Source organism: Uranotaenia lowii, chromosome 2, assembly GCF_029784155.1.
Source record: "Uranotaenia lowii strain MFRU-FL chromosome 2, ASM2978415v1, whole genome shotgun sequence".
NCBI lineage: Eukaryota > Metazoa > Arthropoda > Insecta > Diptera > Culicidae > Uranotaenia > Uranotaenia lowii.
In genome coordinates, this window is record NC_073692.1 from 206,795,018 (window position 1) to 206,822,630 (window position 27,613).

Sequence of the window (27,613 nt, forward strand, 5' to 3'; positions counted from 1 at the left end):
CCAAGCGGACAGGCAGTAAATCAACGGACGCCGCGAAAAACCGCGATCGATCCGATTCTCGCGATCCATTCATTACGATCTTGATCGTCGACACGAGCGGACGCGGTATTTTCCTTTTTAACTACTCCTGTACGTAGTTTGTACGTTTGTTTTCAAAGTACAAGTGTGAAGTGTTTGGTTCTACATTTTTTGGAGTGCGGAATTTTTTTGTACAGAACGCGCTGAGCTGTTTCCGGTTGCTGGTACTAAAATTGGTGGAATTTTTGTGGGCTTTAACACTGATCACTGATCACGAACTATTTTCTTGGAAGGAGTGCTCTGCTACGCTAATGCTGCTGCACCATGCGGTGGTCGATGGTGTCAGTTATACTCGTATTACGCCACATACGCGCGTATCGTTAATAGGAAAACGAGGCTTGCGCGCGCGAATGCAATTCACATTTTGGAGGCTCTCGTGCGTTTTGCGCTGCTCAGCGTCAGGTGTTGTTGGTTGTTTTGAGAAGGTAGATAACCGGTGCGTGGCTGATTTGCTGCTGGTGGCTCATCATATTAAGTTGACGTAACAGGGAGTTGTGTGAAGTTTTCCGAGCTTAAGTGCATTGAGCGCACACAAAAAGAAAAACAAACCGAAAAAAGCGAGACGCGCGTTGGAAAAGTTCATCGCAATTAGGCCGGCAGCGAGACGCACAGTGGCGAAAAGCGATCAAAGTGAAAACATTTTGTTTAGAAGTTTATTGGTTAACATGAAATTGCTGAACTTAATAGGAGAGTAAGCAACATATCTGAGCAAGATAAATCTAACGATTTTTCTTGTTCAAACAATAACATAGAAGTTTCTTTGATGCTGGTTGTTTTTGGGATTGTGAATGAATATTGAATATTAAGAATAAATTTCGATATCAGGTAGTTATTTCAACATGTGGTGAAACATTATAACTTGAAATATGTTAAAAATACACTCGGCTATCCTCACAGCTGAACGGTATTAGGTATTTAGGGAATAAATAACGAAGGGACTAATATTAGATATGGCGAAATGTGAAATCAATATAGCCACTCTAGGATTGAGCAGTTCTTCATTCAGGGTGTTCTGCTTTAGTAAAGAATACAGACAAATGTATTTAGAAATTTCAACGGGACTTACAGGGATTGATCCTCACCTTGAAGGGAAACATCAGGGCCGCATCAGTGGTTATATACTTTGGGCGGTCCTATGGGGTTCTAAAAAACTAAAACGCTCGAACTTCTATAAAAATTTAGAGCTTTTCCGGTATTCCTTTGAATTTTCGAAATTTTCCAGTTAGTGAAAAGAGCAGTTATTGCAGACAAACTTTTTATTGGACTGATCATTTTTTCAATATGCGCTCCAGAAATGTAGGACTTCTACTGGCCGTCAAACTTTCTGACCTTTCTTTCAACATTGTTTCTACCATTATGTAATGTTAACCCTTTAATGCATAGTGTTTTTTTTTAAACAACACTAATCAAAATTCAAATATCTCGAAAACGCGTGGATATTTTTGAGTGATGTATTCACAAAAAATATTTTAGAGATTAAAAGAAATTAGCCCATGGTATTTTTATCACGCTATTTTAAAGTATGTGTGAAATATGGAACAAACTATGCGGGAAAATTGCGAAAATGAAATTTATTAATCTTTAAAAAAAATCGGTATTTGGAAAATTGCTGTTATTTCTTCAGATTCGCATATTCTAACAAATGTATTAATCTCAATCAATCACAAACACCTTCCTCCACCCAATTAAGTATGAATTTCAAAAATTATTTTCAAACCTGTTGAGTTTTGTTATTCGAATTAAAATGTTATTATTTCACTGAATCAGTAACTGCAATTCTCATTTAAAAAAAGTCATGCATTAAAGGATTAAACGTTAAAAACCTCAGTTTTTGCCTTTCTTACAGAAAATATCAATAGCTATTTTGGATCGAATAACACATGGATCAAGAATTTTCGACGCTATCAAAACAATAATTTTTTTACTGTTTTGGACTAGATTTAACCATTTTAAAAATTTAATTTCTTTTAACCTTGAATGTCAGTTTGAAACGAAAAATGTTCATCAAATTTGGTTAAAATTTTTTAAAGCGATGATTGTTTTACTGTAATAATATTGCTTGTTTTGTTTATGATATTGAATAACCGTAGTATACAGTAAAGTTACTAATCTTAAAATATAAAGCATAAAACATAATAAATCATTGGATCATTGCTTTTCAGTAGGTTACATGCCAATTTTAAGCAAGATCTGACTACAGGAAAAGGTTGCATTGAGCCTTTAAAATGAATGGGATTTTAAGACATTTTGCTCACAAAAAAAAATCAGTGGCCGATTTTATATTAAGAACGTTTACTTAGTGGTTTACTTAGTTCAAAAATACTGTAAACAAATGTTATTTAAACAATCCCGTTATCAGTCAACTATTTTCTAATCAGCGAGGCTTAAGACTGCATTAAAGAATAATATTTACTAAACAAGATAACAGTATTTTAGTGCATATGTTTTAAAAACTGACTTTTAATGTTTTTGGCGTCATGAAATCGAATTGTACTTCGTCAGATTTTTCAATCACCTCTAGTTATAATACTATGGCCCAGGAAAATTTTAAAATTTACCAATTTTTACTGAAATCACTAATTTCGAATCTTTTTTTTTGTCTCTAAATTTTTTAGTTTCAAAAAATGATTTAGAAATTAAATGTTTCGTCAAACGGGGCATCATGCAAAAGCAAGGTTAGATACAACGTTTGTATACCACAACACTCATTAAATTTTTATATCAATATACTGTAATAAAGTTAATTGAATGTCCACAATGAATGATAAAAAATTGATGATGACATACTTTTTAACATCGTGAAAGAGTTTTTTTTAAGTTTTTGATTCTCATAAAAAATTTAAAAAATCGAGCAATGTATTTGCTAAATTGTTGCATTTTTTCGATGCCGTAAAAACTTTACTCAGTATGACGGATTGGCTTGATGATATCACCTACAAACTTTATATTGCTTTCATTATCCTATACTAACACTGTTGGAGTAAAAATATTTTTCGGACAATCACCATTTTTTTTAAATAATTATTTTTATAATTCACTTACTTATCTGGGGCAAAATGCAACAAAATGCAAATCAGAACTAAATCTCATAAATCGCGTTTCCATATGCTGGGATATGATTGTTTTGCTTAATGCGTTTGTTAACATTAAATTTTCATCCAGCCCAAGATTTATTTACATGACTTAAGATAATATAATATTTTGTTGTATTTTTACCCCTAAATGTATGCAGCAGATTAACACTTTATTCTTAAAAACATTTTTGACAGAAAAAAATGTAAAATTTAATTCGAACAAAAATTACTGCAATTGATGCTTTATGCGTTATTACATCACAAATGAGTCAAAAACTATAAATTTTCAAGCGTTTAATTTGATTTTTCATTAATCACAGAGTTTGTTGCAACTTACCCCTTTTGCTTATTAAGGTGAAAATCGCATGTTTTTGTAAATTTATAAATAACAAGTTAAACCAATAATTTTTCTGACTGCGTCAATTTGGTGTCCCATTAACCTTAAAACATATGATGTACAAGAGGTATGATTATCTGTAGGCATTAAGATTTTAGAAGCCGATTCCAGATCCAACTTAAACAGAATATAAACTTTGTGGGACCTATTGAAGAGCTTTTCTGAGAAAACGATCTCATTTGAAAACTTTGTATTTCTAGCCATTCATCCTGTCAATCTTTATGAAAGAATGAATAATTTGCAGTTTTCGCAGATCGATAGCCTCTTAAAGTACTAGACATTCAATTTTTCATCCTTGTTTATCTCTGGGAAATGTCAAAGAATAGTTTCTGGTTGCAACCTGCCAGGTGATCGCTAAAGAGTTCGTTTTGCTGTCCATTGCGAGATTTTTCAAAATATCAGTCCAAATATTTTGCACATGATTTTATCACCGTATTTTGTTTATTTTACCGGTGGCCAGCTTTTCTATCTTGTAGAAATGAAGTCGACCCTATATAAGTCAGCTAGACAAACCAGTCAGAAAAAATTGACTTTTTTTATCACTTCTTCATACATATTTTCGGATTGAGTTTGAAAAAAACCTCTCACAGTCCTCTCACTTCATGGAATCAACAATCTTCACTTTTATGTAATTCAAGTTTAGGATCCTAAATATAGGACTTCTTAAACGATTTACCATGTGAACTTTGGTCGAATAGTTGATTTCCCACTTTTTTTGGGTCTCCCAATGAAACTTTTCTGGCTTTTTCTCGATCCTGCCCAAAAAATTTTGTCATTGAACTTTCAGTATTGGTCGCTACACGGAAAAAAATTGAGTGGTTATCCCAAAGACGCTGTCATGATAATTTTACCATTTCAGTGCTATAGTATTTTCAACCACGGAAAGTATAACATCGATTTTGTAAAAGTGCGCATGAAACAATATTGAAATTACTATGTACCTGGTAATTTTCGATAACTCTCAATGTTTGTTGTCGAAAATACTATGGTCATGATAATTTCATCATAATTTCTATTACAACTAGCGTCCGCATAGTAATTTAGACATTGTGGCACCAATTTCTATCAACAAAATACTACACACATAGTACTTTTGAGAACAAAACATATTTGACTCAAAAACATCAGTGCGTATGTAATTTTACTATGGTAAACATTCTTGTTGATTATACTAATTGAGGATCATTAATCATCAAACCCGTGAGTAAACAAACAAATTTTGAGCTGCCTTCAAGTTTCATAACTTTCTTAATCTTTTCAGAGCATCGGGAGAACACACTAACATTGATCGACGTGTGTCGGAAGTGTGAATTTTAATGTTTTTAATCATGTAATAATGTATGCATGGAAATAAACAAACAAACCTACATAGTAATTTTACTATTTAAATCAAGCTCTTTATCATAACACATACTAGTTTCATCATGAAACATATCAATTTTACTTGGCACAAAGTAAAACAATGAATCATTTCATTGACCATTTTACTAAAACGCAGTTGAATTTACTATGCGCAGCCAAATTGAGCACATGGTAAAATAGCTATGCGTAAGGTATTATAAACAACAAAACATATTTGACTCAAATGGTTGCCTGTTGTTCATTTAAACCACGGATCTAGTAGTTTTACTATGCTTTTTTTTTGTGTGTATCTCATAAACCACTTGCAGATAGTCACCAAATTTTGGGTACGTAAAAGGTGTCCACGATGTAATTGCCACACTATGAAATTGCTCTAACTTTTTAACCGATATTCTACCCATCGGTGAATGAATTAATGAAAGTTCGGGTGGATTTAGTTCATAGTGCATTGTTTACATCCTACAAGTTTTAAAGTTCTGTGATCAAAACTCGCTGAAATAAAGTCGAAAGAACAGCTCGTGTGCGATAAAATCTTGCGCATTCATCACTAGAACAAGGATCTCTCGCATCGTTCCATCGCTTAAACGTTGGGAATCGCGAATTCCACGGTGTCACGAGTGATTAGGCGGTTCGAAGAACAATTGACCACCGATCGGAAGCCCAGAAGTTAAGGAAAAAGTATTCCGTACAACACCAAAAATCACAACCGCGTAGTTGGGGCATTCAACCGAAACTCGAACGCCTCCGTTAGCAACATCCCGCTAAGAAGCTGCACCTAAGCCGAAGTTTTGTCCGAAAGGTCAAAACTAAGGCTGGGCTTCGAACGTTTAAGGTACAAAAAACCTCTAATCGCGACGAGAAGCAGAACAAGTCCGCCAAAACCCGTGCCAGGAAGTTGTACCTCAACCCGCTGACAAAAGTTGAATGCTGCATCATAGACGACAAAACATATGTTAAGGCCGACTTCAAACAGATCTCCGGCAACCTTTTTTTAACGCCAAGGATAAGTTCAGCGTTCTGGAGCGAAGAAATTTGGGAAGAAATTCCTGGTTTGGCAAGCCATCTCACGTGCCGGAAGCGGAGTACACCTTTCGTTACACGATGAACGGACATGTGTACATGAAAGAGTGCCTCCAGAAGCGGCTGCTTCCTCTCCTGAAGGCCCACAACGTCCCAACAATCTTCTGGCCCGATTTGGCCTCATGCGACTACTCCAAGGACGTGCTGAAGTGGTATGCGGACAATAAGTTCAATTTCATGCACATTTGCACATTTTTTTTTATAAAAAATAAGATTTAAAATCAATTTGTTATAAGAACCAATAGTATTCCGTCTCACGACATAACTTGACGAACATAGTCCCTAAAATTTACTCGGTCCATGTCAACCGTTCTCCAATTTCTCGGACACCCCACGTTCGCCAGATCGCGCTACACTTGGTCTTACCACCTCGCTCGTTGCGCCCCCACTCGTCTTGTTCCTACCGGATTCGTAGCGAACACCTGTTTTGCAGGACAGTCGTCCGGCATTCTCGCAACATGTCCCGCCCAGCGTATCCGGCCAGCCTTCACCACCTTCTGGGTACTGGGTTCGCCGTAGAGTCACGCGAGCTCGTGGTGCATCCTTAGCCTCCACACTCCGTTCTCCTGTACGCCGCCAAAGATGGTTCTTAACACTCGTCGCTCGAATACCCTGAGTGTACGCAGGTCCTCCTCGAGGAATATAGATAGACAAAGTCTTCGACTATCTTCAGCTCGTCACCGTCGACTGTGACCTTGTTATTGCTGGACAAGCGGGTTCGGTCGGTCTCGAATCCGCAGGCCAGCATGTATTTCGTCTTGGACGTATCAATCATCAACCCAATCCTTCTTGCTTCGCGTTTCAGTTTGCGGTAGATCTCCTCCACCGCCGCAAATGATCTGCCGGCTTGCGGCACGAAGCCTTTGCGGGATGCGTTGAGTTTCTGATAGAACTTTCGGGTTTCTCGGGAACGATGCAGCTGCTCCAGCTCCTCGAGCTCCTCTTCCTCCTCCAGGCGGTGCTTTTTCTCCAAGAAAATTCGAACTCGCTGCCTCTTCCACTGTCGGTGATTTTCTACATTTCGACGGGTGCCTCTTTGCACTACTGTCGCCCGCGCGGCATTCTCTTCGTCCATCACTCTCCTACACTCCTCATCGAACCAGTCGTTCTGTCGAGTTCGCTCCACATAACCGATGACGTTCTCCGCAGCACTGTTGATGGCTTTCTTGATGGTATCCCAACAGTCATCGAGAGGGGCTTCGTCAAGCTCGCCCTCTTCTGGCAGCGCTGCTTAGACCGATTGCGAGTAGTCTGCCGCGACCTCAGGTTGCTTCAGTCGTGCGATATTTAACCGAGGCGGGCGCCGGTTTCGTCTGTTGTTCACTACGGAGAGTTTTTGGCGCGCCTTCAACATCACCAGATAATGGTCTGACTCGATGTCGGCGCCTCGACAGGATCTGACGTCGATGATGTCCGAGAAGTGCAGGCTGTCGATCAAAACGTGGTCGATCTGTGATTGCGTTTGGTACGGTGATCTCCAGGTGTACTTGTGTGGGAGGCGGTGCTGGAAAAAGGTACTACGTACGGCCATTCGTTTGGAGGCGGCGTTTTCGTTGGTCAGCTGGTGCGCACTGAACCTTCCAATTGTCAGTTTGAATTCCTCCTCCTGGCCGACCTTCATCCGAAATTTGTTGTTCGTTGCTTATGTTTTTTGTAGTCACGGGCTCGCAAGGCCCGCAGCTAACCCCACTATCTCGCAGAAGGACCGTCGTGATCCCAGCAAACATAAAATCGCATTAAAAATGATAACTCAAGTCATTAAAAACGTTACTGCGAATCGTAATTCCAACTAACGCAAGTGAAAGGTCGAATAAATCGTTACTCGAAGTCGCATTATATGGTTTTAATCGGATATGATAAAAAGTCCGCCATGTTTGCAGATTTCGAAGACAATTATGTTCCTTTTTTTTCTCCCGCGTGGGTCGAAAGAGAGAACAGCTTTGTTGTTCTCTTTGCGACCAGCACCCAAGTAACCATAAGCACTAAAACATAGCCCTTAATCAACACTATATTCCCATATATAACTCTGTATTAATGCTTGTTTTGCACTATATGCGTATATAATGCAGATTTAATGCTAAAAAGGCGAAATAGCGGGCTGATTAAATGCTATCACAACATAGCCTTTAAAAAGCATTACAAATGCTGAATTAGAGCACCATCAAAACGTCATTTTTCGCAAGCCATATAAAAGCATTAACAATGCATACTTAGAACACCTTTTGTTTATTTAATTATTATTTCTTGAATAATTAAAATGAACAAAAAATAAATAAATAATTATTATCTGCAACATCAATCAACCTGCTGAATGAAGGAGGATTATGCCTGCTTAATGAATTCTTCTGAGTCTCGAACCGAGGATCCCGCAGCAGCCTTTATCTCTCCTTGCGCCTTTACCATTTCGACCACTCTTGATGCTGATAAGGTGGGTGAAAAAATCCGTACTTCAAGTACTGTTCGGGTCACACCACTCCTAATGCTTATTAACTTTAGAGCTACTCTATATGTGCATATAGTGCTATCATTAGTGCTAATTTTCTTTATTGCTTCTATGCATTAATAATGCTTATATAAAACAAAAAAGCATTATGAATGATGATTTAATGCCAACTTGCATTAGAAATGGTGATTTCATGCTAACTTGCATTAGAAATGTTGATTTAATGCTGATTCAGGGTTTTGGCTTAATGCTTATGGTTACTTGGGCAGTGCAACCAGATTGCTAAAAATCAGATGGTGTATTTACAAGAATTGCCCAATGACGGAGGCAGCAAATATTGTCGCTGGCAATGGTTCGCATGCGTTGAGAGAAAAAACTTGTGCTCTCTTCCATTCTTTCAGTATGCTCTTATCGCTTTAGCCAGAAGTTGGAAATTTGTATGTATATTGCCTCCACTTTGGTAGGTAAATGCTGTTTTTTCGAGTTTCATACGATCATTCTATAATGTATATGAAACGTATAACAAAGTTGTTGAGAAATATACCTACAAAAATGTTTGCTGGGATGTTGCTGTTTAGGGCCCCGAACACCACCAGTACGTTGTTGCACTCCGCACGCCGCCTCTGACATGGAGAACAGACGCGTACGCGTTATTTGTTATAAGATTCTCCTCTATTAGGTGACGAAATTGCAGAAACGTTGTTGTTTTACTGATATGAGCTATATGAGAAAATTTTTTTGCTTAACCCTTTCCTTCGCATGGTAGCACAGGTGATCCACAACTTCGCACTGCTGGCATTTCAACTGGGCGCTTTGGATCAACACCATTTTCTCATCGAATGTGCAGGTATGAATGAAGAATCACATTTTCTTAGGTGATGGAAAGAATTAGAGAAACATAAGCTATCAAAGAACGAAAGAACATAAGCCGTAAATATCATGAATTTTTCGAAAAAGATACAAAGGATCACCGGCAGGACTTGAACCTGCAATCTCCGCTCAAGTCCTTTCTTATGTTGTTTCGTTCTTTGATAGCTCATGTTACTCTAATTTTTTCCATCACCTACGAAAATGTGATTATTTTCAGGTACAAAGATGTACCAAGCGATTTCATAACATCAGAATTGAATGAAGAATCATTGCACAAAATTTGAAGAAAATCGATTCATTAGTTTTTGCTCGGCAGATCAAAAGCTGCGCAGAAGTTGGATTTTAAAAAAAATTCAAATCAAGTCGTTATTTGATGTTTAATAAATTCTCAATTTTTCATAAAAATACTGATGACAAATGATAAAACATATAAATTTTCGAATAAGTAAAGTGGATCACAGGTGATACACTGCGAACAAAACGTAGAAAACGTAAAGCTCTTTATCAATACTCATGAAAATCATTCTGTCAAAAGTTTTTTCTCTTCAGGATAGGTATTTAACCTACTAAAATAAACACTGGTCCGAAAAAATGTTGAAAGTTATGTGAGTTTTTCAAAAAAACGTAATATTCTATTTTTTCTTGGTTTTGGTGCCCAATTCAAGTGAAATTTTGTACACAAATGCCAAAAACAATCACAAAGGAACAGACGAACAATTAGTTGAGGAAATACATTGAACTGAACAGAGAAAATTCAAAGCAAGTTTCCCATACAAATGAAATCGGAAAAATTTCCCACTGTGCGTCTCCGCTCGGATAAAGCTGGAAGTTGAAATAACTAAAGCCAGACCCCAAAGATGAAAAACGCGTCGTAATATGTCTGGGGCGCGAAGATGAATGCACCCACCGCGATCTATTGCAATTCCCATGATCTGCGCCTCAGTTCGCTTCCAGCTTCAACCTTGCACCAGTTTATCTACCGGCAAATGTATAAATCAATCATCAACAACACCAGAAGCTGTGGCTGTGCTGCCTGGCACGAGCAACAATTTTTGTTGATTTGATTTTGCTATTTTTGCGAGAGACGTTCAATTAATCGAAATCCATAAATTAAAAGTGAAACCTCCTCTCAATTGTTTTTTTTTCAAGTGCACGATGCCAACTGTCTCAAGAGAGTTAGTTGCTTTATAAAGTTTACCCTTAAAACCGCGTGGGGACAAGCCAGTGTTTGATGGCGTGGTGATCATCGATCGATTTGGTTCGGAATCCGAACGATTGAAATTGAAAGCAAACTTCCAATAGCCGATCACGATCAACCGAGAAGGGTCCAATACCTCAGCTATTGACCGATAGTGCAGAAAATTGGACCGTTCGCATAATCGCCGATATATAACATACAAAAATAGACTTTTTTGGACTCTAACAGATATACAACACGTTTGAATGGTAGTCCGAATGAATGAAGAACCCGGATCGCACAGAAAAACTAATTTTTGGACAGAAGGAAAAATAACACTTGGAAAAGACACATTCACCAGTGATTTGTAGTTGGAAAAACCACGTGTATAGAGAGTGAGACGAGTTTTCATACAAGTCACCCGAAGAGACTCCTACTCAGCTCCTGGGGCCAGCCGAAGACAGTTTGGACGATACGAATCCAAAAAAAGTGTTGAGTGCGGTAATAATTACGGTTGTGCTTCTGTGGGTGGAAAATTATTCCTGCTTTTTTATTGCTTTTGGCTCAGTTTTGGAAAAGGTTCGTGCTCTGGGTGTTCGTGTGTAACTGCTAGCTAGCTGTTGCTGTTCTGGTTCAGTCGTTTCGTGGACTTCGAGTGGCCATTCTCCTGCTGCTACTGCTGGCGAAGATGGCCTTTTTCAAGAGCATTTGGAAAAACAATTCCAAACATAAAAGTGAGTATAGCTTTTTTGCCTTAAACTCTAAACAGCCATCATCTCGTGTGGAAATGAAACTTGAATTATAACCGAACGCACTACTGTGATATAAGAGATATGCCGTTTGCAATTTAAATAAGGAAAAAATAAATTATTCTCACGGAAACCGATCCACTGGGTGCATTTCTGCAGATATAACTCTCATCATGTGATTGACGTGTTTCGACGTCGGAAAAGTCTTCCTGATATGTATTGAGTTACCGACATTAGGGTGGCAATGGGATGTATGGGAACAATTTCATGGTCGAATTTAGAAAACGGACCATATAAATTTAGTAGATTGGCCCAAAAAACCTATGGAAAATTTCAACTCTATGGGGGGCCTAAAAGCGCTCAAAGATTCGGCTTTTTGACCCTTAAAAAATTACCAAAGTGGGGACGAACAAAGGAAATCGGAAACATCTAAATTTTAATTTTGATGCCAAATGACATAAAAATGCATGAAATCGACTTTCTGGGACTGGGTTTTCCAAAAAACGTCCCAGAAAGTTGATATTTGACCAAAATTTTTTCCGAGATAACACCAGATCTCGACGTTTTATGCATTTTAAGCCATTTAGCATAGCATAGCATTGGGTGACTACACACATCTTGAATTGGCTGATACACAATGTACAACAAATAATCAAGCCCAACACAAGATGCTAAAATGAGTACCTGAATTCAATACTCATTAAACGCGTTCGTCGCCAAGCGTCACCAATTCAAAAAATGTCCAACTTTGAAAAGTCAAAACATCAACAGGAAATATTGTTTCGGCTCCAAATTTAGCCTAGAGTACAGAGAAGAATATGGTTATGATCCGAGATAGTTTTGATTAAAAAAATAATCTCCAAATTGGTTTTTAGACTTTTCAAATTTAGACGTATTTTGCATCACCCACTCTTGGCGACGAAAGTGTTATAGTGCTACTATTGAGGATTAGTATGGTAGGGTGGGTGTGCCGTATTTCGCTAAATTTTGGCAGGACTTTGTAGTTTTGATATGAGTAGGATTAATTTTTAGATATAATTGTTTTTGGTAACTTAGTTCCAAATTCTTCTCTGGACTCTGTTAAAGTTTGAAATACTCATTTTAAGCTTTAATTATCGAAAAATTACATGCTTTTTAAAGTGTGGTTATGTTCCTAATTTGGCACTTATTGTTTCTAATTATTAACATATATGTTCCTAATTATGGACATATGAGGGAAAAGTTTATTGGCGTACCCAATAATAACCTTTTTGTTCCTATTTTTGCACATGGTTATGTGTCTTATTATTTTTATAAGATAAATCTCAAAATTTACCGTTTCATTAAGACTTGAATAACTTTTTTGGAATATGAGCAGAAAAATGGGTCTATTAAAATCATTGTTTTGAAGAAATTAAAACTTTGTCTTTCTAATGTATACTATGTACTGAAACTTGTTTGAGTTTTTCTTTTTCTCAACTATTTTTTTCATTTAACATTCATTATATTTGAATAAGTATAAATTTCAAAGTAACAGATTGGGAAAACGTGGGCAACTCTGAACATCTCAGATGTGTGTTGGTTGAGTAAATCTCAATTATTGACTTAAATACGCATCATATGCTTCCATGCTTGTCCCACACCTCGCAAACAGAACAGAGCAGAGAACGAATTACACTTTTATCATTTCGGTTTCCGAGTGCACTGCTCAGCCGATCAACGTTCACTTATCTTTTTGCCGAGTGCGCCCGATTGCGGTTGCTGCGACGGTCGGGTGGACGTCTCTTGCTCTAAAGAAAAGAGAAGGAGCTGGCTAGAAAATTGTTCTCTAGCGACGCTGCTGTGTCGCTCAGTGTATCAAGCCAGAAAGATTTCAACGCAGGAATGTTTTTTTTAAAAAAAGCCGCTATGCAGTGCGTAACAGTGCATCAATCGAAGAGATCCAATGTAGGTATATGTATAAAATATTTTTGTACGTAGCCGGGCCGGGCACTTCCTGGCAAATTATTTGAAAAAACATCGTGAAAACCGGGTAAATAATCTGAAATTTTCCATTCCAAAAACCGAGCAATATCCGGCCAAATCTGAGGAAATTCCAGACATTTATCTAGTGAAGAAAAAACGACTTACATTTTTTTTTGTCGCAACACATCAGCAGTGTTACATTTATGTATAAAGCATACGAAGAAAAGTTTTGGTTTGATTTTTGATGAAACAAACTTTCACAAATCCTATTTTCGACAAACAATTTTAAACTGAATTCGATTTTCTTGTTTCATTTTCCAAATTATGTGGATAAAACTGGGAAAAATCCAAGTAGTTTTTTCACAATATCCGGGCATCCACATATTGCTGTATACTTAGGTTTATGTACTTTAAATATCGTACGTGGGTAGCATTAATTTAAAAAAGCAGCAATTCGCAAAGTAACATTTACTAAAATTATCCAAAAACCTTTGTCTATTAAACAAATCGTGAAAATTACGCAGGGATCTGGGACAAATTTTAGTAATAAAACTGCAAAACTTTCACAAATCGTAAAATTTTGGATTTATCTTCCTTTACCGCTATGCTTTTGATATTTTTTGACCGAAGAAAGCTTTCGTAGCTAATCATTGGTCCTGGTGCAGAACATCAATCTAGAGGAACTCGCTCAGGAATGACCAGATAGGTGTTTTGGCCAAAGTTGTTAATTCAGATATTTTGATATAAAATTTAAAGTGGAGAGATTAAAAAATAGCGCGATAATAACTAACTTTTTGTAAAGTATTTTTTTTTTCAATTTAACCGTATCTCCTTGGGTTAAGATTATAGAACTTTGACATGTTAAGCAAAGTTGTGTGTTTTATTGCGATAAATAACTTTGTAGAAAAAATTTAAGCTCTAAAATGCTAAATAAGAAAGTCATCATTTATATCTGGCTATTGGTGGACCTGTAAACTTTATATTTCATATCAAAATATGCGCTTTATTATACAGAGCAATATTGTCGAAGACACCAGCATTCTATCTTAACTACCTTTGGCGTTATCAATTTAGTTCCGTTAGATTTATTTTCTGCATTGTAAATTCTGACGCACTTCAAAACATCGATCCAGACGCAACCGATGAAGACAAACCGAGTTTTCTGTAAAGCTTCTCTTTCGCCCGAGTGCGAACGAATTTATCTGCACCGAGAACGCACTTCATCAGTTTGTTTGCTTCTCTTGCCCACACTTGGGTGGACGCTTGGTCGCTCTGGAGGTAACTGAGCATTTTTTAAAGATTCTCCGTTTGGGAAGAGCACAGCGAAAAAAATACACGCTTTTACTCTGAACGGGCAAATCTGAGGAGCGATGCCAAGCATGTATGCTTCTTTCATTTATTAAGCTTAAAAAATTTAAAAAAAATCGATGGGGTACCTAAAGTTTATAACAAAAATATGCTCATGGCTCATACGCTTGTGATCTTAGTTTTTTCATGTTCTTTCACGTGGAAAAGTAATTTTTGATGAAACATAGCTTGTGGAGAATCGTGAGCAACATTTTGTGGGTTATCCTGGGCCACCTGCTTTTATGTTTTCATACACATTCAGAACTTAAACTATGTTTTTCCTATCTGTAAAGTTTTCTTATGCCAAATGGAAGAGTTATGAAAAATATTTTGTCCATCCTATATAAAGAATTTTGCCGAAACGTCCGCGAACCAGGTTCTAGAAATTATTCGATCATACACAAATCTTTTATTATTTCCTCATCTGGAATTGCTTTTTTTAAAACAGACAGAGCTCGAGGAAATCAATTTATCAAAAAAAAAAATGGCTAATGATACCTTAAAATTGTAGAAAACCTTCCCATATTTTTTTTTCATTTTATCTTTTATAATAAAGAAGTTATGAAGCAAAGAAAAAAGAGTGGCCCATTACACGCCACACTCCCCTACAAATAAGTTTATAACGTATTTATTTTATACAGTCTTTTTTGAATTTTTTCATCTTTGTAGCTTGATGATATCCCTTTCAATTTTTTTGCTGAGTCTTTCTTGAATCGTCTTCACTGGCAAAAACAAGAATGTTTTTTTTATCGTATATTTCAAACTCAAAACACTAGATTGAACAAGAAAGTATCGTTTGATCCTCGATAGAAAATTAATGTATTTTCTTACATGTTTTGTAGTGTCGCGTTCTATAAAACCTGGCAAAAATATGATTTCGATATTTTCTACTAAAAGGTACCCTAAAGTTAAAAAAAAACTATCATGTTTTAACTTGAAACCATTTATTTTACAATTCGTTGACAATAAAGTTGAAGTTGTAAGCAGTGATGGTAAATTTCGCCCGTCACGCTTGACCCGACTAGTTTTGTTTCATCAAACGACTGGCACTGTTCTCAATTGACGGAGCCTCACAACTCGCATGACGGATAAAGCACGACAACAATCAACATTTCTCCATCATCGACTGGCGAATCTCCTACACATGGTCAAAATTTCTCCTGAGAGTGACTGGCAAATCTCTTCACACTTCGATCGGCTGCTGACGGCAGGTACAACTAATTGAACGATTTGCTGGCAGAGAGCAACAATAGCAATAAAAAACTGAAAACGAGCTTGCTGGCAGGAGCAACAATAATAATAAATGCTTTTCTTGTTCCTCTTTGGTCGTCTTCGGCTTGCTGGCAGGAGCAACAATAATAATAAATGCGTTTCTTTTTCGTCAACGGTCGTTTGAATGCGATTGCTTGACTAGGTTATTATTTTAGCTTCAAATGACTGGGGAATGAATGACTGGCAAACGAAGTGACTAGTCGTTAAGGAACAGTCAATTGAGTTTGATGGACCAAGAGGCTTCACAGTCACAGCTTCACGCCTCATGACGATGACTTTTGCCAAGCCTGGTTGTAAGTAAGTTTTAATATTTTTGAAGCCAATCAGATGCATGTCAGAAGCATGCTATACTTTTGATATAGTTTGGAACACCATGGCAATGTCCATAATTAGGAACACACTAAAAAAAGTTTCCTAATTAAGGACATTTTTTAAATTATTACTTAAAATACACATGTTGTTAACATTCTAATTACAAAAGTCAGGATAAAAAACAACCCGACAAATATTTTTAGAAAACTCGGTTTTCAAATTTAGTTTATATCTTCCATAAATAAAAAAAACTGTTTTGAAGCAAAATGCTAAGAATTCCGTTTAATTTGGTCATACTTTGAAACAATCCAGTATTTACTAGAAATCCTGATAATTAGATAAATAAATTGTATGTACAATTAGAGTTCAAATGATCAGTTACATAGTCAAATTTTTGTAGTTATGATAAGTGAGAAATAACGCCACAGACGATCAAAATCAAACGGCATGATAACACATGCCGAATTGAGAACACCCACCCTACCGTAATGCACACCGTGCCATGTCAATGTAGGGGAAAGTGTTCCTAAATGCACCTAGTGGGTTAAATGCGCCGACGGCTGTTTGTCGAAGTGGCTACACAACATATCTTATCAATGAATTATGCTTTGACCATAAGGTAAAAAAAATTATTTATGAATTTATTTACCAACTTAAAAAAAAATTAAAAATTCATACAAGGTTTTGATACCTTTTGATATAATATTTTGACTTATAAAAATTATACGCAAAGAAACTCAAAACAAACCTTGGGTTGTTTTTGTTTCTTATTCGAATCAACTTAAAAAGTAAAACTAATTTAAACTTTCGTGAAAGTTTCATAATAATTAGAAAATGGAATAAGAGAGTGTTTTTGTATGTCCCTATCATGTTTGTAAAATGCCTCTATCCTAAAATTGCCAGAAGTTTTCCAGCACGTATCCGGGCCGGACAAATCCGGGCAATTCTTAATATAGAACCTAGAAAAATCCTAGCAAATTTTGTCAAAACCCAGCAATAACTAAAATAAATCAACAAGGGAAAATAAAACAAAAATCATCGAAACTCATCGACAGATCTTAAATCATATTTTAGGCTCCCAGAAAACCTTTCATGATTTTTTTATATAAAACTGGCTTGAAAAAATTCGTTTTGGAGGCATAAATAAAAAAATTTATACAACACAATTTGTTTGATTTGTCAAATAAAGTAAATAACTCCGGGCAAAAGTAGGGTAAGTGAGCCTAGGTAATTTCGCTATATTTTGTCAGAGGTTTTAAGATTTGATATTATCACGCCGAATCTTCATTACTAAGATATACAATTTTTCAGTAACTAAGTTCCAAATTTTTTTTCTGAACTCTGTTTTGGTTTGAAAAAATCATTTCAAGCCTTAATCTACGAAAAATATCATGTTTTATAAAGTGTGTCGATGTTCCTAATTTGGCACTAATTGTTCCTAATGTTTACATATGGGTGTTCGCAATGTTAACATATGAGGAAAAATGTATCAGCGTACCCAATATTAAACTATTTGTTCCTGATTTTGCATATGTGTCTGTTTTTTTTAATATTTTAAAAAGAAAAATCTCAAAACTCACCTTTTTAAAAATTTTACAAAGTTTTTGTAATATGAATAGAGAAATAAGGACTATTTAAATCCTACACAATATTCCTTTACGGTAGTTTTGAAGAAAATAGTGGATGTTGAGCTTATTAAAATTCAAACTTTTACTTTTCCAATGGATACATTTATTATATTTCAAAAAGTAGAAAATTCATTGTGATGGATACAAATGAGTACAGTCAAACAGAGCATTATGCAACAGCATGGTTCGATGCAATATTTGTGTACCACAACACTTATTTAACTTTTATTTTAATATAATGTAATAAAATTATCATTTAATGATAACAAAACGATGATGCAATAGTTGCTCACATCGTGAGATAGTTTTTTGAAGTTTTTGATTCTCATAGAAAATTTGAAAAATCAAAATTTTTACGTTTTTTCAATGCCTTAAAAAACTTTACACAATGTGACAGATTGGCGTAATGATATTACCTACAATCTTTATATGGATTTTATTATCCTATATCAACACTGTTGGTGTATGAACATTTTTCGGACAATCATTTAATTTTTTTTAATAAATATTTTTAAAATTCCATTACCAGTCTGAGCTAAAATGCATCGACATGCGAATCAATGATTCACAGTTTAAATCTTATTTCCATATGCTAGAATATGATGTAAAATGCTTTGTAGTATTTTTTTTATCCCTAAATGTATACAGTACCCTTATGTTCCTTTTAAAAAAAAATCTTTGACAGAAAAAATATAAACTTTAATTCTAACAAAATCAAAAATAACTGAAGATCGTGCTTCCGAACGACATCACAAATATGTCAAAAACTATAACTATTCAAACTTTTTTTTTTCATTAAAAACAAAGGTTTTTGCAACTTACCCCTTTTTCTTAGTAGGGTGAAAATCGCATGTTTTGTAAATTTCAAAATAACTGGTGGAACCAATTATTTTTCTGACTACGTTAATTTGATTTCCCATTAACCTTAAAACTTTTGATGTACAAATGGTAGGATTATCTGTGGACATTAGGTTTTTAGAAGCCATTGAAGCTGAAAAGTGTTGCATGATGCCCCAGATGACGGTATACAACGTATTTCATTGAGATTTTTTTATTTTTTTCCTTTCGATTCAGTTCTCGTTGAGAAGCTCTCTGTAACTTGATGGTTTCCTTTTCTGTCGCGAAGGGTGCGATCTTTACAATCTGGTGAAAATATTTTTTCAACATTTTTAGCTTTGAGATACACTGAAGTAAAAAAATCATGTTTTATTAGCTCAAAACAGTTTATTTTAACAGATCGTTGAAAATTAAGTTTAAACACAATTCAATCAATCAAATTTATTTCAAATAAATTCAATGACTTTGATATAGTTTGGAAAACTTTGACTATGTCCATAATTAGGAACACATTGAAAAAAGTGTTCCTAATTGTGGACATATGCTTTTTTAGTTTTTACACGATCAAAACATGGTTCCAACATACTTATTACTTAAATCACGATAAAAAACAATCCGACGAAAAATTTCAAAAAAATCGGTTGACAAATTCAGCTTTAATCTTCCATTTTTAAACAGGTGTTTTTTTTAAGAAATTTGCTAACAATTCCATTTAAATTGGACGTACTTTGAAACAATCGGGATTTTACGGAAAATCCTGTGAGTTAGAAAACTAATTTGTTTGTAAAATGAAAGTTCACATGATTCGTTACATTATCATGTTTTTTAGAATTGTGATAAGTGAAACATAACGGCAAAACAGTCAAAATCGAACGGTATGTTAACATTAGGTACACATGCCAAATAAGGAACACCTACCCTAGGTGTTTTTCAATGGAATCTGGGCAACCTGGCCGGGCCAGACTGTTTTCAAATTTTTTATTGAATATCCATGGAAAACGCTAAACAAACCCGAAAGTTCAACAACCTTGAAAACGCTGCGAAACTTAATCAAACACACTCCTGGTCGCCCACTGTTTTATAAATCTCACACATATATTCATCAAGAAACCTATAAATATATTTAAATTTAAAAAAAGAGAAAAATTCCCAGATCCGAGAAAAACGCACTTTAAATCAACGCCTACTCTTCGTTCATGCATTTTAAAGTCATTTGGCATCAGAATTAAAATTTCGATTTTTTCAATTTCCTTCCAGTAAATTGTGCAATTCAGCAAGGCCCTGTTACAACTCAAAGCGATATTGAAACGAGTCATGGAAAATTTAATGGATTTTCAAGATAGTTAAAAAAATACAAGTTATGTAAAGTTTTTCTTTCAAACTTCAGTCTTGTTTAACTGATGTTGCGTTCCAAAAGTTAGTTTTTTTATTCGATCTCAAGTAAAACAAACTGATCCTTGAAAAACAAAATGCATTCAAGGAAAGATTTGATAGAAATCAGGAACAAAAGGAAAAACAATCTTAATTTTTTTTGTCTTTATTAGTGACACTTTACTAATTATTATTTTGAATAAAAAAACTTGAACTTTAAAGTACTTGAATGGAGTGGGGATTTGTGCTTAAACAATTAAACCTGCCTCTTCACACGGCTATAGTATAATTGAAACGAATTGAAAATATGAGAAAAGTGATATAAAGGAACGGGCTCACCGGAAATGCTGAGTAAACTGCAAATTCTAGATTCAGGGTGGCCACTCAAATTCATTTTTTTATTTTCTGCATTTTTCCCGACTTTTTCCCGCATGGTCTCACGAATTTCCCGATTCTCAAAACTGGTCACAGAAGTTCCATTTCACGGTTTTCAACCTTCAATGATGTAATTACAATATTCTACCTTAACCTCAACATCCTAGCATATTTAAGATTACAATTTTAAAAACCTCTCCGTGCTGTCACAAGAATTTTTTTTTAAATCAATCAAAAAATTAAATAAAGGCTAACCAAACAGAGAAAATGGGCTATGTTTGTATGGGTAATTTATAGTAATACTCATTTTCATTAAATGGCATATCAAATGATTCAACACAGCCGCGAAAAAGTAAAATCATGTCACAAAAAAGGTGATTTTCCAATCTGTTTCATTTATTTTAAAAACCTTGTTTGAATGTATTTAAAAAACTTTTTAAACCCTAGACTTTTCAAGAAAATATTTTTTAAAAATTCAACAACCACGATGATACACACATTTTCATTTCTTCCTACTTGATATTTCATCTAAAAATATTTCTGATTTTTTAATTATAAACAAAAGGACAAATGGTCGGAATTCGACCAGAATGAACTTAACGCCATCAGCATCTTTTCGAGAAACTTTAGTTTAATGTACTACAAATATATATATTGACCAACGTTTTCCGTTTCTACTCCGTGGAGATTACAATCTTGTATACTCCGTAGAGATATTTTGCATTCTATCGGAGTATACGTAGAGTTTACAAATCCATTTTTGTTTCTTCGTGTTTTACATTTTCGTTGTGTGTGTTCATTTTTGCGTCCGTGGACTTACATATTTTCCTTAACCTAGATTGGAAGTGGTGGGAATCGATCTCCGGTCGTCCAGCTTATAAGCTAAACACGCTACACAGCAAGAAAAATTCGTGTAAATTTAGATCGAAACGAAAACGGAACATCGATTTTGATGTAAAATTCTATCACGGTGTATTTTTTTCGAGGATGTTATTTTGAGGCGTGTAAATTTAGATCGAAATCAATGCACGCGATTGGATCACAAAAGCCGTCGTGTAAAAATACACAGGGATGTAAATTTTAAAATTTACTATCGTAAGTATTGATATTTTTTCTAAATATTAAGGTTTTTGCTTTTGTCTTGAATAAATACGCCGCATGTATCATTTTTAATTCACATTTATTTCCAAAACTGAACATAAAAAAAACATTCGGAAAGCATCAGGCTGATATTGTTGTTGCATCCGATGATTCCCAGCACGGGGATGTTTTTCAAATCAGCATGATCAGCATCCTCGAATGGTTCCGGAAATCATAATTTTTCGGTCAGCATCCTGCACACTTGAATTGTTGTGGCAAAAGATTCTCCGGATAATCACTGGCCGGATATCAGCCGCTGCGAAAAATCTGACCTTGCTGTAATGGAGAGAGAATTTATCAGTTTCAACCATATTCTTTATTTCACGTCTCATAAGCTTACTACTTTAAAGACTCTTAAAGTGCTCCTGTAGCTACGCCTTTGAATGACTCATTTCCGAATAATTTTCCGACTTGTTTACTCTGTGCCAGACGCGCAAACTAACTTGAAATATAAAAAGGCACAATTTAAATACTTGTATTCAATTTTAAAACAGATATAATTTTACACTGTTTGTGATATAAATTTCACTGATCGGTTAATTTTCGCATGATGCAGTGTAAAACTAAATCAAAACAGTTTATTTCTATTCAATTTTGGAAAATAGACTAATATTACATCGAAAGAAGTTTAAAATTACATCTTTTTGTAATTACACTCAAGAAAAAATAGATCACTCGTGTTTTAGATTCCGTGTACTTTTAGAAATTTTTTGCTGTGTAGCCATTAGGCTAAACGCCAACCTCTACGAAGTTATTGAAGTTTGTCCTTTAGCTGGAGTTGCCAAAAAATACGATACCCAGAATATATGGTAGGCCAAAGAATTATTACTTTGCATTGACCCAATTAGTGAGTATTCCCGTTGAAATTCGTAAAGCTAATTTATGACGGTTGCCATGGAGAAAACACAGACGCCTTACAAAGAAAACAAAAGTCACCGAAACCAGTGATTTTAAATTAATTATTAAGTTATTTGAAATTAAAAATAGCTATTTCTTCGAAATAGGTAGGAGTTCAACCAGCACAACCTGTCTTCGATCATTGTGAGGAGATTAATTGAATATTCATTTATTTTTAACAAGACATAATTATGCATACTGCTCCTGATTTGCATTGATTGAACATAAAAACTCCTAACGTAAATCTTGAGAATGGCACCTCAAAAACTAAAAAAAACGACTAATAGCAGGACTATTTGAAACCAATTCGGTTGCATAATTAATTTTATGATAATTGTTCTCTCTATCGATAATTATGACATACAGCACCTGTATTACACGACACGATCCAAATGAGTGCAGGGCAGTTAGCTAACTTTCTAAATCGCAATTAACCCGACCGTCTCTGGCGAACCTATCCGCAATTCCGATCGAGATCAAAATGCAAATTTTGAAAATTGATACCGGAGATTGGATAAATTTATCCATCAAAAGGTATAGACAGACTTTGACATGGGCACCACACACCTGCAGTGCAGTGTCGGAGTAACGCAACTTTCGCGATTAAAACAAGCGCAGGCAGCTCGCTTTTTTTCTGCAAATCTCGGCCAATCGCTCACCAATTTGATGCTTTAATTATCAGTGGACTCTCGGTACAGGGCTCTAATGGTAGCAATTACAATTATCAAAGATTTTATTATACACCTTATGGTTTATTGAAAAAATAATTTAAGACACCCGGAAAACGTTATAAAAATGAAATGTTGATCCGATTAATTTAGTGGCTTGGAAAGGGCAAGGTTTTACTTTTCTAGCTGAACTGGATCTGAACCTTTTAAAGCCTTTTAAAAAATAAATATGTAAAGGAATGATATATGTTGACTTCATAAAACCTATTCAATCTCGCATGTTCTATGGAAAAACAAGGAAAGAGAAAAAAAGTTTCGAGTTTTGTTCAAAATAATTTTCACTTAAAATGAAACTGACATTTGGAGTGAATTTTGACCGTACTAGATTCATGTGAATTCAAAGTGAATTTCATGTGAACAGCGGAGTGAATTCTAAATATTTACAGAGTAACATTAAAGTTCACGTACTTTTTCAAAAATACTTCAACAAACTAGAACTTTTTCGTAGAAAATAAAATCGAATCAAGTAACATTCCTTGGAACTTTGAACAATAATTTAGCAAAAATTTCATAAGTGAAAAAAGGCTACGATTTAAAAGGGCCTAACTGTACGCACCATTGATCTTTCCGTTAAAATACGGAAACAAGCTTAAACCGCTGAATGGAAAACTCCTGTCCATATGAGTGCAATCAGAAATAATTGATTTGACTATAGAAATCCGAAACCTTGCTCAACAAGTACCATGGTGAATTGGATCAATTAAGTGACGACTTTTGGTCTTCTTTTCGAACAGCAGTAGCAGCAACATTTTTCGATGGCAGCGGGCAGCGTGAATAGAATTCGCGATCGATGAGTGTTTTAATTAGTTAAAAATTTGCACTCAGGTGTGTTCAATTATTGATGGTCGAAAGAAAAACATCTAAATATGTTGCAACAAAATTCAACGCAACGTGAAACACATCTCTGAGTTGATTTGATTTGTCAATTAAGATACATTGAATTTTGAAATATTATTTTGAAGGTAACAATTCTTCTTGTAAAGAATCTCAACTGTCATTCTGAAGTGGTTCAGTTCATAGGCACTGAGACACTGAGACAATCTCATTTCTTTAGAAAAACAGAAAAGAAGAATTGCACACGCATTCTTTAACCTTGAATATCCTGCTTTATGAAATGATACCCTTGCGCAGCAGATTATGGATTTCATGCGCGCGCGCACACTAATGATTAAAATAATTAGTATCTATCGGGCGGCGGACAGTCCGGCGACATGACGCCAGCCGGCCGACTTCCGAAGACCATCGATGGAAGCCTGCCTGATAGTAGTGTGCGGACGACTAACTGACATGTCCCTAGCACGGTCCACTTCAGAACGTCTGCAGTGAACTATACAAGATTAAATATGGCAGGCAAAATCTTCACAACGAATACCGGACGAACCGTCATAATCTCTCGTTGTTGCCCTTCTTTGAGATATTTATGTCGGAGGTATCACGTTTTGAGCACACTATCGGAGCGCCCCTCGCTTGGTGCTGGTTCCAATCTTCCAGGTCGGCTATTAACCGCATTCGAAGTGAGATAATTAAAATAAACAATTTAAATTACAACATTCTTTGCCCAAGAGAAGAGAATGGGCCATATCGGAACAGAAAATTTACAATTAAAATTACGTCCGGGCGCATTGTTCAATGAATTTGCAAACCAGCTTCTTAAGTTCCGCGATAATGCAATCGCGGGTGCGCCCATTCGGCAGTTCTTTTTCGACAGGTTTCCATCAATTAATTACTCATTGTTCTTTCTTTATCTCTGTTCACCTTCCAGAGCTTTGCGAGGAGCTGGCCCTTGCCAACAGCATCCGTGACTTTTCGGATAACAGCGAGGATCTGCTGGAGGATGGCAACAGTAGTGATGCCATTGGCGGAGGTTTCGACGATGCTATCACCTACACAGTTAAATACCTTGGTAACACAACGATCCCCACGCCAAGATCGGACAGTTCCACATCGGACGCCGTCAAACGTGTCATAACGACGGCCAAAGGATGCAAAAAGTTGCAACGGGTAACGCTTTCCATTTCCCCGAAAGGGATCGAGATACTGGACCAGATCACTGGAGAAGCTATCCAGAAGGTTTCGATCTACAATATCTCGTATTGCTCGGCTGACGCGTCTCACGATCACGTGTTCGCCTTTGCCGCCATCACTCAAAGTCCGGAAGCCGAGGTCAAGGAGATGTGCTTCCGTAAGGAGGTTCACGAGGTCGATTTCGAAGGCCCCCTAGTGTGCTACGCCTTCCTCTGCCAAAAGCGAAAAATGGCACAAACCGTAACATTGACCGTGGCTCGGAGTTTCGAACGTGCATATCAGATCTGGCAAAACAAACAGTTTCACGCGGAACGGAAAAGGAAGGAGCTGAACAAGCTCAACTCCAACAACCGAACTCATCACAGTGGTAATGTCGTCGACAGCTCTTCTGCAACCGGTACAACCTCTAGTAATACACCGCAGCATCACACAAGAGCTCCCAGTGAATCCGACTGTCCAAGCTTGTTGATCGACTTTAACTCCGACTTGACGGCAGAGATCTGTGCCAAGGATCATCGCGGACTACTGCAGAATACTTGGGTAAATATTTATACATCTAGTTAAATCTCTACAACCATTAAAACTATCCATTTTTTTCTTTCCCTTTTCTCGTAGGTGTCATTTGAAGATGATCAACAACCGCAAGAATTCTTCGCAGTGCCAAACCTGAACGCAACCGGTCGAAGTGGACCCACTGGTAGCGGTTGGAGTAGGACGGCCATTTGCTCAAACTAAACAATGAGTGTTAATTTCTTAACGATATCATTATGCTAAAGGATAATTTTATTTTTGTTTAAATAAAAAGAAACGGGCCCACACCTTCTAATGGATAAGGCTGCATCGAAGTGGCGCTGACGAAGTGTACCTTTATTATTTTTCTCTCTCATGATATTGTTAAGTGCTAGTTTTAATTGTGATATTTTCTCGGTTTTAAATATATTGATTTGAAAATGGTTAAATGGTAAAAAAAATCTGAAAGAAATTTTGTTTGAAACTGAAAAAAGACTATTCATGTTAAAACTTCAAACCATACGCACCCCTAAAGAAACTTACGACATTGAAACTCGAAGACAACAGCTTGCACAAAATCAGATCCGAGGTCAACGATTAGTGATTAGCATTTTCACTGCTCACTGCTTCACTGCTCGAATCTTCGATTCGAGTTCCCATCCCACATCCCAGTAGACTTCATGCTATCGAGCAGTACAGCAAACAACTAAACGATTCAGTCTGTCGACCTTAGCAACGTAAACTTATTGCTTGAAAAAGATCCAATAGGAAGCCGAGTTCTACTTCAAGCAATTCAACCAACTTGTTCTTACTAGCAAGATCTTAGCTAGTGTCGCAGGTTATATTCTAAGTCGATCGATGCGATTCTAGGTCGATCAGTCTTGGATAAAGGTGGTTACGTTATTGCATTGCATCTCTATCGGGAACGTTACGATAATTCATTTGAATTAAGAGAAAGTTGAAAGTTTATTCTTCACGATCGAAATATGGTACCATCGATTGAGATTCGTGGGAAGTCATCAGGCCGGCTACATAGAGGGACGGTCTACGACGGACCAGATCTTCACACTACGGAAAATCCTCCAAAAATGCCGTCCTACTAACTACCTATTCATCCACTTCAAAGCCGCATACGACACGATCGACCGTGACGAGCTATGGAACATCATGGACGAGACCGGCTTTTCCGGAAAGATGACCAAACTGATTAAGGAGACGATGAATGGAACGCAGTGCTGTGTGCGGTTTTCTGGTGAATTGTCGAGTTTATTCGAATCGCGCAGAGGGCTTTGACAAGACGATGGTCTATACTGCAGGATGTTCAACGTAGCGCTAGAAGGTGTTATTTGACGAGCGGTGGGTGAAATGCGGGGCACGATTTTCAACAGATCCAGTCAACTTATCTGCTTTGCCGACAATATTAATATAGTCGGCAGATCATCTGCGGGCGGTGGAGAGGATCTACCGCAAACTGAAACACGAAGCAGGAAGGATTGGGTTAAGGAATAATACGTCCAAGACGAAGCCTGCGGATCCGAGACCGACCGAGTCCGCTTGTCCAGCAATAACAAGATAACGATCGAGCTTGAGATAGTCGAAGACCTTGTCTATCTCGGCTCACTGGTGACCGCAGAAAATGACACCAGCCGTGAGATCCGGCAGCCAATGATCAGCGGAAGTCGTGCCTGCTATGGACTCCACAAGCAACTGCGGTCGAGAAGACTTAGCCCTCGCACAAAATGTAACCTGTACACAACGCTGATTAGACCGGTTATTCTCTACGGGCACGAGACGTGGATGCGAACACTCGGAGTATTCGAGGGACGAGTGTTAAGAACTATCTTTGGCAGCTTGCATGAGAACGGAATGTGGTGGCGAAGGATGAACCACGAGCACGCGCGACTCTTCGGCGGACCCAGTATCCAGAAGGTGGCGAAGACTGGACGGATACGCTGGGGACTTGTTGCGAGAACGCCGGAAAACTGTCCTGCAAAACA

The 27,613-nt window shown here is 36.6% G+C and overlaps 1 protein-coding gene across 3 annotated transcripts; it reads left to right on the forward strand.

The window, feature by feature from the left end:
- Positions 1-26,065, forward strand: LOC129748731 (low density lipoprotein receptor adapter protein 1-like). 3 transcript variants are annotated; one of them, XM_055743427.1, is made up of 4 exons: positions 1-242; positions 10,454-11,215; positions 24,844-25,646; positions 25,722-26,065. In XM_055743427.1, exons 2-4 carry the CDS (start codon positions 11,170-11,172, stop codon positions 25,839-25,841), a joined length of 969 nt encoding a protein of 322 aa, XP_055599402.1. In that variant the 5' UTR covers positions 1-242; positions 10,454-11,169; the 3' UTR covers positions 25,842-26,065. The 3 variants fall into 3 exon arrangements, with proteins under 3 accessions (XP_055599402.1, XP_055599403.1, XP_055599404.1); XM_055743428.1 differs by having other exon boundaries at positions 10,711-11,215; XM_055743429.1 differs by having other exon boundaries at positions 10,731-11,215.
- Positions 26,066-27,613: the final 1,548 nt, after the last annotated feature.